This window comes from Chlamydotis macqueenii, chromosome 1 (assembly GCF_036417535.1).
Source record: "Chlamydotis macqueenii isolate bChlMac1 chromosome 1, bChlMac1.mat, whole genome shotgun sequence".
NCBI classification, from domain to species: Eukaryota; Metazoa; Chordata; class Aves; order Otidiformes; family Otididae; genus Chlamydotis; species Chlamydotis macqueenii.
Genome location: NC_141556.1, coordinates 182994686 through 183006168, shown reverse-complemented (window position 1 = coordinate 183006168; position 11483 = coordinate 182994686). Strand labels below are relative to the sequence as shown.

Below are 11483 nucleotides of genomic sequence, written 5' to 3'. Positions count from 1 at the left end.
GAGTTAACTTAAAAGCATAAGGTTAGGATTACAGAGGTGAATTTAAGTCTACACCAGCCAAGCAGCCATCCAACAGGCACATACTGCAGAGAAACATTTGCTGCACAGATGGCAACACCAAATGCTGCCTCGTCTATCACCATCCTTCTGCTGAAGTCTCTACATGAGAGCTGTTTCCCTGATTCATTCAGACCAACATGAGTCCCTGTGACCTGGTTTAGCTGTCACAGTTATCCCTGCCAATTTGGAGTGATACAGGTCAGAAAAGGTTCACCTGAAGAGCAAAAGACACCACAGCTTTGAGCAGAGGGGTAGAGATGAGTTACAGAATGGCTTGGAGGCAGTAACATCTTCCTGAGGTGGCCTGACACAGCTGAATCCAAAAGAAAATCTGTGTATAGCTATTACAGCCCTATGAACGAAGCACTAAAAACTACGCTGTTGACTTCTGAAGTCAGCTAGTGCAGTGTAGCCCCGTTAACTGTTTAAGCTGATCTAAACACCAGCACCTCTGTGCTCTCCCCTTCTTCACCACAAAATGTTAGTCCCAGTTCTCAGTCTCCTCTTCTAAATCCATAACTTGTGAGGAATTTTTGCTGATCTAATTTGCTGAAAGATTAGCACCCTGAAACCAACTCACTTCAGGTATCAAACAATACAGGGACAGTACAGGGACAGGCACAGGAATGAAAGAGCAGGAAGGCAGCACTAGCTTCAATGACTGTAAAACCGCACCTTAAAAGCATCTCTCCCAGTATGTGCCACTAGTATCCAGAATTCAGAAAAAAATATCAACTGTAAATTGAAAGAAAAAAAATTGAAGCACAAAATGTTTACCAACAGCTGCTAAAAGGCAGTTAATACAAAATGACCTGGGTTGGAAGGTACCTCTGGAGGTCTCTAGTCCAGCCCCCTGCTTGAAACAAGGCCAACTTGTAACTTAGGTCAGGTTACTCAAGGCCTTGTCTAGACAAGCTTTGTGGGATCTCCATTGATGGAGACTTTCAGCCTCTCTGGGCAAACTGCTCTACAATTTAACCACTCTTATTATGTAAAAATACTGAGGTTTATGTCCAGCTACAGTTGTTCTTGCTGCAATTTATGTCTGTGCCTCTTGTTTTTGCCAGGCACTTCTGAAGCCTGGCTCCATCTTTAGGTAGCTATAAAACAGTGACTAGTTTCCCCTACCTTAGTCTGCTCTGCTTTAGGTTCAAATAATCCAGTTCTCCATTTTTGATACACTACAGTGCCTACCTATGACAGTGGACTCTCTCCAGTTTGTTGATACACCTCTGCTACTGAGGGACCCAAACCAGGACCCATTATTCCAGAGGTAGCCTCTTATGTTAGGATTGCTAAAGACCTGAGAGAATTAGGGTCTTCAACAGGATCAGGATGTCTCTTTCCTCCTCCACACACACCACAGGACAGAAGACAGAAAGCCACAGCAAATACCTGCCAGTAGATACTAATTTTTATCAGTAATTCTACTAGTGACAGACTGTTACCCCAGTTCTGGATTTATTTAAACACATCTTCTGAAGAGTAGACAAGAAAACTAGGGTTTACAACACAAAGATAATGAAATTTGTAAAGGTCTGAGTGTCCAGCATGACAGATCATGCGTAGCATAGACTTACAGCTATCACCCATCAGCAATCAGTCAAATATGTCACACAAAACTGTGCTAGAACAGTAACAGCAGGCTGTACAGAAGCACTTACTTGGATTATAGTTTATCTGCTGAAGGCTTAAGACAGAAAACCAACGTTTCTGCACCCACAGTTAGAAGATTAAAGACTTAATGGAAACACTAACTGATAGCTTCCAGCAACTTAAAGCAAACTGGACATCTCTAGAGATTTAGTGTTTGATAAGATGAAGCTCTGATCTTGGGGCTAGCTGACCTGCCTGCCCTTACCCTTTTCAAAGAATACCTAGTCTTCACCACATTTAACCATGGAAATCAGCTCACTTGTCTGAAAAGCATTCTCAGAAATCCTGCATCTTATATCTTTATAAAGAACAGGTACTGAACTGTCACGGCTGTAAAAGGATATTACTGAGCACTGAGACAAAAGCTGTGGGCAAGAAGTGATGCACAGAGAAACTTTCAAGTTTGCGTCTTCTGAGAAGAACTTCTGAAGAGCCAGAGGAAATACCAGAAGGGTCTACAGGTATCTGCTTGCTAACTTGCAAGGCACAGAAGGTGAGCCTTTGAATAAACAGAGACCTTCAGCACATCTAATACCTGGAAGAAACATCACGATGAAACCAAAAATATTGGAGAAAGCTTTTTAACATGTTAAGTAAACTAAATACCCTAGAGCAATTAATTTATTTAAATAGAGGACTCTAGCTTATTTTTCCTATGTTACCGTTGTGTATACATCCACTGTGTCTGACCTTGGAATTGGATCAAATCTTTCGGTGCCCCTTGCTTTTCAGCACCTCTAATAGTTTAGTGGCATCTCTGGACTCCTTCCACCTAAATTAAGGCAGTCAAAATGAACTCCAGCACTGGGAATGAGACCAGATGAATTTACAGAGTTAAGAACAAAATTTTCTGATGTTAAAAAGATTAATTTTGATTTTAAAAGATATGATATGTTCCAGTCAACTTCACCTATTAAATGTTGCCACGTTACAGCATCATATTCTGTACTTACTCCTTACAATAAATATATACCATTTATACTTGTACTTATTTGCAAACTTAAACCAACTTCCAGATTATCAAATATCACTTTCAACTCTATGATCTTTCTTAACCACCAAGAAGGGCTTCTTCCAGGCTGGCAAAAAGCGCTCATGACCCTCAGCAAGCTGTTTTCTGTGAGCCATTGCTTTAGCACACTCACAAAACTTTAGATGAAGTCAGAAAGGCAATTGTTTAAAACCATACTTTAATTGAAGTCAGAGTTCCACAGATGCATGAAATTACAATAAAAATCTGTCTTCCAGGTCCCCATTTATCCAAGTGTGAATTCTTCAGTGTGGTAGAACACTTAACATCGTACAGACTGGTTTTTAAATGGGAAAAATAGACAAGCTTTGAGTTCCCAGGTTAAACTATGGGAGTTAAACATCCAGCCCCCTCATTTGGATTTGAGCACTTCCAGCTTGTTCCACTGCCCTCCGGTTCAGTCAATGTTAGACCAAATTCCTACTCTTTTATGATCCAAGTACATTAAGGAAATGGGTCAAAAAGAAAAGTTTAAAAACAAAGCTTTTGGAGACTATACTTTAGCATTTACTGAATTTACTTATTAAATAAAATACTTTGCTCTCTCACCTTGTGCAGTGCACGAGTCACTACTATATGATGATCTCCAGCTTCTCTGAGTACCTAATTGAATTTTCATGGCATTTTCATTGATCATGAGCAAATATTCCTCATGAAGTATAAGAAAAATAAACACTTTAATACATTTTGTTAGTGTTTAGTTTCTTGGATTCAGTACATTCCACAAGATGGTTGAAAAAGAAAATCCAGAACATCTTAATGTTTTTACATTTCCAAACACTATTACCAGAATATTGGTAAAAATAAATTCTCAGCTTTTTCTTTCTTTTTAGATATACCAGTTCATTGTCTCGTTTGTATTGCGCTGCGTTATTTCTTGGCCACAAACATGTGTTTACTCATGAAAATCTAGTGTCAGTCTTAGTTATGTGTCTTGTGAAATTCCAAATGCTCAAGCCACAAAATAAACAAAACTAAGGAAAAACCAAAACCTCAGCTTATTGTCTCAGCTCATATCATGTTGTGATCCAACCCAAATGATTTTATGCAAATACAGATAAAATGTGTATGGTAAAACTGAGTCAGAGTTTACTCAGCCTCTTAGGCAGACTTTTAAAGAGTTTGTTAAATGTATGATTTCTTAATATCAGTCTATATAGTCAAATCTTGCTAACTCACATTTGGTTAATTCACCAACCAAACAATTCAAATCTTTTGATGCACAGCTTCTACTATTAACCTCTCATTACTTTAACAAAATACACCACAATACTTAAGTGTTGTTATTAAAGTACAAATTGAGATAGTTTAAATTTGTACTGAAAAGTACAAATTGAGATAGCTTAACAGAACTAAATTTTACAGCAATCTTTTCAAAAGAAAGAGGTCAGATCATGTCCCATATGAATAAAACAATCCGCAAGATGGTTGAATGAGCCTTAACTTCTGCAGGACCTACTATATTTTTCCACCTATCTTATTTCACAATAAGAAATCAGTGAACAAATAGGGATTACCATATCTTATTATTGAGAATTACGCACTTCCAATGTATACTTACTATTCTGTCTTTCAGTGATGGCAAAGAAGACATTTTCTCCAGTATAATTTTTGCAGGCAATGACTTCAGTCAACTCTACATCTAGCTACTCGTCTCTTTGAGATGCTTCAGAAGTTCAAGTTTACAAAGGACCCCATCCAACAGCATTACTCCAAATCTACAGAAACAAGAAACTGGCAAGAGAACTAAGCTGCCAAATGCAGAATTACACCCACACTATGTAATTTTTTAAATCAAGGAAGCAGAAGGAAAATAGTCATTATGGTAAGAACACTCTTTTTACCCTTTCTTAGGCATGTGTGAAGCACTGACATGAACCTATCGGAAAGAGTCCTTAATAAGGGGGGAAGGTAAAGAGAATGGAAAAATAGGGTTTTCAAAAAGTATACTCTGATTAGTTGTTTTGATTGCAATGGCTCTCTAGCCTACTAATCAATGTATAGCTGCACAGTTCTATGAGCCATATTTTGACAAAGATGTCTTTTCAAGTTCACGCAGATCTGGAGTGAAAAACATTTATCTGCTACAAGCTGCGGTAGGCATTAATTTATTTCACTGTCAAGCAAACAAGTAGCTTCAAGCTACTTTACAATGAGTCCTAGAAATTAAATGTCACTCTTCTGAAGCATACAGGATATGATTAACTAAGTACTGTATTCCTGCTCCATTTTATTTTCGTAAAAATGGCAGATGCAAAGCCACTGTCAGTAAGAAAGTACGAACTAGTCTGCATAATAAATGATCCGCAGTGTTACTGCATATTTGATAGCCATTCATCTGTTTAAATGGGTATAGACTTGTGCAACAACTTATTTCTGACCGCACTTGGTTAAGAAATGCAGTCTGCTACATCAAGATCGAGCACATCTACCTAGAAAGTAAACCGAAAAACAACTTCAAATGAAAAGTACCGCTGACTTCAAATGAAAAGTACACACAACAGAAGTACCACTTCCACGAAGGCAGTGAGACCTGTGTTAACAGAACTAATTAGCATCCAACAAAAAAAGCCGAGCAGAAAGCTAACATCTAGCCCCAAGAAGCAACCAGGCAGCAGCCCCCCACTTCCTCTGAGAGGGCTCAGCCGTGCGGGGTAAGAGACACAGCAGCGAGTGAATCCAGCCAGCCAGCCGAGCCGTTTCCAAGAAGCGGGCTCCTCTTCTCTCTGAAAGCCTAACCGCCCATCACCTCTTCTCCCCCACAGCAATGCCTCACCGTGCTCCCTTCCGCTGCCTCTTCTGAAGCACCCCTCGTCAGGTTTGCGGCCTGGTGGGCGAGCGGCCGCTCTCCCTCCGGAAAGAGCTCCTGAGCTGCAGCAGGCACCTCCGGCCCATGTCCCCTAACCCACAGGCCCTACTCTGCAATGCTCCTGCGCAGTCCGAAGGACAGACCATCCCAAGTGGTCTTGTGTGGTGGTTTTTTTTCCCTCCCCTTAAAGGCATTTCCCTCACTGGTGAAAGATTTACGGCGGCCAAAGACCTCAGCCACATCAAACCATTCTCCGGTGAATAACTGAAAGCTGATCATTAAAAACCAAAGCCCCTCAAGATTTCAGGTGAAGGATCACTAAGGTGCTTCGTGAGCCGGGAAGCCCTCAAGTCCGACCTCGTGGAGAAGCCCTGTACCGCCATACGCACCCACAGGCACGAGTGCGACCCAGGGCACCTCAGGCTGAGCAGCTCCAGGGAGCAGGGGACAGCGCAGGGTCACCAGAGCCCTCCAGCCCGACCCCCTCTCAAAGCCGGGCCAACTTCAGAGCCAGAAAAAAAAAAAAAAGTTGTTCTCTGCCCCCTTTTTTATTCATCTCCTCAAACCCACCGACCTTTTCCCCCAGTTCCGAAAGGAGCGAGGGTCCGAGGCGGCCGCTCCCTCCAGCGCGGCTGCCAGCGCCCAACGCCCGCCCCGAAGGCGGGAAAGGGCCGCGCCGACCCCGACTCCCCCTCACCCTGCCGCCGCCTCCGGGCTCGCTTACCTGAGCTCGGAAGTAGAGGAAGAGGGCGACGCTGCAGACCACCTGCCCCAGCCCCAGGAGGACGAGGGCGGCGAGGAGGGAGCGGGAGGCGGGCGGCGGGTGCGGGTGGGCCGGCGGCAGCGGCGGCGGTGGCGGCGGCGGCGGGGCGCTTTCGTGGGCGGCGCCGCTGCCCAGCTCCTCCGAGCCGCGCAGGTACTTGGTGTAGTCTCGGCTGGCGCGCCGCATCGCTCCGCTCCTCTCCGCTCGGACGGCTCCACAGGCGGCCAGCGGCTCGGCAGAGCTCTCCTGCTTCGGCAAACAACACCCCGCCACCCCGGCCGGCCACCTCTTATAAACTGGGCGGCCAATCAGCCCCAGGCGGCATGCCTCTGCCCCCCGCACCCCGCCCCAGCACACACCACCACCACCGCCCCCTCCTCGAACAGAGACCGGCCCCCGCCGGGAAAGGAGGGGTCGGCTCGGGGCGGGCCCGCCCCTGCCCCCGGGAGCCCCGGCCCCCAGCGCCGGGCTGGTGGCCCAGCGTTCGCGGTCAGCGCTGCTCCTCCTCGCGGAGCGAAAAGCTCTTCGCTTCCCCTCCGCTGTGAACAAAGCACAGGCAGCCCTGCCTCGGCCGGCTCCCGCCGCCCCCTCCTCACCCTGCCCCTGCTCAGGCCTGTGATGCAGCCGAGTCCCCCCTTAGCCCCTGGTCACGGCTGGAAGGTTCTTTCCCACAAATGCCGGGGTAGCTGGAAGAGTGGGCTCTTTGGGTCAACCCCTGGTCCCTTCGGTGGGTCCAGGTCCCCAGGGCACCAAAGGCTTGTCAGTCTCTCTGTGCCCTAACTCACACCTCAATCCAGGCTAAAATGAGCGCAAACAGCATTGACTTGCGCTGTTCAAAACAGGCAACGTAGTTCAGAGTCCTTCTAAAGGACGGAGTAAAGAGATGGCGGAAAGCTGTGCACTTGGCTGCCATTGAAACCAGATCAGAGCCTCCCCATCTTCCCTCACACAGCCGGTCTGCTACAGAGGTGTTTCCAAACGCTGGGTTAGGAACAGCATCTTCCTGCGCTTCCCACCCGTCAGCCTGCATTCGATACTGAAACCTCTTCCTTGGAAAGTCAAGCTACCGTTTGTTGGCACTTTCTTTCTCACGGTCCTCTGGGAGTCTCGTTTAGGTCAAGTCTCCCCTTCATATACTTGCTCATTTAGAGTTTGTCTGCTTATAGCCTTTCCTGCCTCCATGTAGTCTTTCCTCCCTCTGGACTTCGCTCATCAGTTTATTTACACTTTTGGATATCTATCCAAAAGCGTATCTAGCTGTCTCTTCAGTAGATGCATCTTATGTGCCTGGCTAGTCCACTTCATGGAAAGTGTTCTCCTAAATCCTATGAAAGTTCTTGTTGCAAAGGCAGTGCAGGTATATTAAGTCTGCAGTCCTGTAAAACTCAGTGGGGAAACGCTCCAGACATAAAGGTAAGTGAGGTGAAGTCCAGCTCAGGCTTTGAAGAACAGGGGAGACAGGTCATTTTGAATGTAGAAAAACAGTCTAATTTTTGACTCTTGATACATGACAGAATATCCTGTTTAGGTTTGCCTAAGCTGAGAAACCGAGAAACTTTACCTCCCAAAGAGGTTGACTGAACCAGACACGATTACATGCTCCAACAAATTAAAGGAAACAGTCTGAAAAACACCAAACCACCATGCAACAAATTACTATCAAAATAAGCTGATATCATTTAACACTGGACCCAAGACATGCAATAACAACTACTTCACCAAGAATGAGACACATTTGAGAAATGATGGTGAGAGCACCTGCTTCCCAACATCACCCACCAGGAAGTCATGGAGCAATACCCCAACCCTGACTGGCCACTCCTGTCTCTTCTTTCCAAATGCTTACGTTTATGCCCAGAAATATTGGTGGTGGTGTGGTCTGTAGAGAATTCGAGCAATTGTTTCTCTAAGTGTGTCTCAACTTTTCTGAAAACAAAATGAAGGTAAACTAGCCACTATTCCCTGTAAAATAGCCATGAAAATAAGCTCACATTATACTGAGATGGACACCCCTGAGTGAATTTTTTGTTGGTCTACAATAACAATTTTTTTCAGGAGAGGAATAACAGTGAAAAGTTTTTTTTTAAAGATACCACTATTTTTTTAAAAGAGTCTAAGTAGTTTTAAAAATCAAGTCACCAATTAATTGTTAAACAATTTATAAAGAAGGAGTTAGGATAACATCTGTTATGCTAGCAGATGTTTTTTGATGCTTTCATAGGAGGAAACCCAAGGAGACTTTCACTGAAGAGCTATGAGAATCTACAGACAGCATCGTTAAACACTTTCTTGTACATGAAAGCAGCTTTCTCCACAAAAACACGCTTTCTCCAGGATCACTGATTCATAAACTGTCTTCTTACTGGCACTATCTTTCATATTATCATCACTGTGCCACACCAGGGAAGCATTACGCCTGACCTGCCTGCCTAAGTGATATCGGCCTTCTAACTGGCGTCTTATGTATATCAACCCCATCTATTTCATCTTCCTCCACAGTTATTTCATCCTCACCAAATCACAGATGCAAATACAAGCACCCAGATAGTCATGTCCAAGCACCAGGATCTCAAGCTCTTCAGGAGTCACCTCAAGAAAAAAACTTTAACCTTCCCACCAAACCAGCATGGGTTCCTAGCATACACTAGGATACAGAGATGACATCTGGACTGAAAACTTGGATTCCCTCATTGATTTCTACCACAAATTCAGCAACCAGAATTGTCCATCAAACTATCTCTGGAAAACTTACATCAGCATCAACTTTCTAGACAGCAAGGTCAACATAAAAAATAGCAACCTTCAAACTACCATATGCAGAAAATCCACAGACCATCACACCTCCTTCCACAAACCATCAGCTATCCAAAACACACTAGAAAAACTGATATGCAACCAGCCCACAGACATCACCTCATTTGCTCTGAGGAGAACATTCATGACACGCCCTCACAAAGCTACAGATGATGTTCATCCAACAATGACACTCCTCTAGGGTCACATATTTGAAGAAGCCACCTAAACCTTATATAAACTTACTGCAATACAGAGAGATAATCCCTCATTGAGTATCATGTACCACAATGTGCAAGAAATGTATACTGGAAAATGTTAACAAGTTGCAACTTATGTTGGAAGAAAATCATACTTTGAAAAGATTTTTCCTAGAAACACCCCTCCTTCCCTTCAACAACGCTCGTCATCACTAGCTCCATCATTGAAAGCAAATTTCCAGCAGACCGGAATACGCTGGCTAGAACCAGACAGTTCAAGAAAATCAGATCCAAATCTTGCCACAACCCTCATAATAAATGCCTGCCACACCAGAACCACCAAAATCCACAGATCCTACACATGCGCATCCTGAAATGTCATAGGCATCACATAGTGCATTCACTGCTCTTAGGGAACTCCGTGGGTGAAACCAAACAATCACCATGTGCTAACTAATTAGGGAAGGACAGCGACACCCAGTTACCGGTTGGAAAATTATATTCCCAAAACAACTACTCCATCTCTAACCTTGCAGTCCTGATATGGCAAGATCAAAGATGGGCCAGAAAACCAAAATGTATAACTATCGGATACCAGACACGGTATCAGATGGATTCAAGACTGACCTCTGAGTTTCCCCGCATCTCAAGTCTTGTATATCTTTGATGGGAATTGCTACATCCTCTGATCATTTATCTTCTGTCGCCTCTTACACTCTTAGCAGGGTCAGGATCACACTCTGCTCCCAAAATAGCAAACACGTTTGTCTCAAATATCTGACTGATTAAAACAGTGTCATTTGGAGCAGATAAACTGCAATTACCTTCATATTTTCTCTATGTTTTGGACCCAGACAGTAATTCATCTCCCTGAAAATTAATCTGCTTTTTCTAATATCTGCTTTACCCAACTGTATCTGTTGGCCTAATAAAAGATGTTATCTTCCTAAAAAATGTGGCTTTTTTGGGATTGTGTGGGGACTGATGACCATACCTAACAGTTCCTGTGGACAAAGCCCTGGCTCTATGAGGCGAACTCTTGGCCCCTGAGCAGAACACAGCTCTTTGCTGTTGTCTACAAAATATTTGTGTTGCAGGAGACAATCACGAATATACTACCTGCTGTGATAAGGCTGCATAACTGCTAGGATTTTTTCATCATTTTGCTCTGAAGCAAAACAGGAAACATAGTGTTTATATAAAAGGCTGTGTTGAAAGTAGGTTCTCAGTGAAAAGTCAATTCTCATGGCAAAGTTGAAAGTCTTGAAAACTCTGAAAATGTCAAAAGCAGCAAGACTGTAGCTCCAAGTAAAATATTAGGGGAAAAAAAAAGTAATTTTTTAAGTTTTAGTTTGTTCTTCTTCAAAATAGGAAGAATCACTAAAAGTTCTCCTGCCCTATTCTTCAAATGGGGCAACATTCATTAACTCAAGCAAGATTATGCAGCTGAAATATTCATTTTCAGTAAAGCAGTAAGTGTATCCATCCAGCCGTGTCATTTTTTTAAAAAGTGTTGTTACACAAGTGTTATATTCTTACACTAGTGAGATTTTATTTTGTGAACACATGTTCATAACTAACTTCTCTGCTATTACTGTTGGTTGGAATATTGTTGGCAAAATTATTTCATCAGCAAAAGATCGTTTTGGATATGGCACAAATGTTTAATTGAGATGTGTCAGTTTTGAGCATGTTTTGGGCATCAAGGATTCCAGGGAACAGAACGGACTCTTTAGGGGATGTAAAGAGAACCCTGTACTGAAGCTCTGAGTGTGAACAGGAACATTCTGATGCAAGGAGTGAAAATATGCAGAGAGATGTTTTCCATGCATGTTGGGAGGAAACGAAATTCTACAACCTCCAAAATTGTAATGAAATTGACTTAACCATTTTTTTTCACTTCTTCACATGCTATACAGTGATTAATATAAGTACATGAGTAAGTGCAAGAAGAAGGGTGGCAAAATATGGCCAATAACACAGAATGCCTCACTGAAAACTTATGCTTTTATTTAAAATAGTATTCTAGAAAATGCTGGAAGACAGCAACTGATATACCAGAAAATAATTGCTATATTCAAAAACAGTGGAAAAATGCATTAAAATGTCATTTAAATTTCCCAGTGAATTGCGATTCTGCTTCTTTCTAGTCTAGTGGATATGACTAAGGTC

General features: G+C 43.2%; 1 protein-coding gene across 1 annotated transcript in view; it reads right to left on the bottom strand.

The window, feature by feature from the left end:
* TNFSF11 (TNF superfamily member 11) overlaps window positions 1-6504 on the bottom strand; it is a 22508-nt gene extending 16004 nt beyond the window's left edge. Inside the window, exon 1 of the mRNA XM_086741741.1 lies at window positions 6280-6504. Within this exon, the coding sequence (XP_086597867.1) occupies window positions 6280-6504 (225 nt within the window). The remainder of the gene's footprint in view (window positions 1-6279) is intronic.
* Between the last annotated feature and the right edge of the window lie 4979 nt (window positions 6505-11483).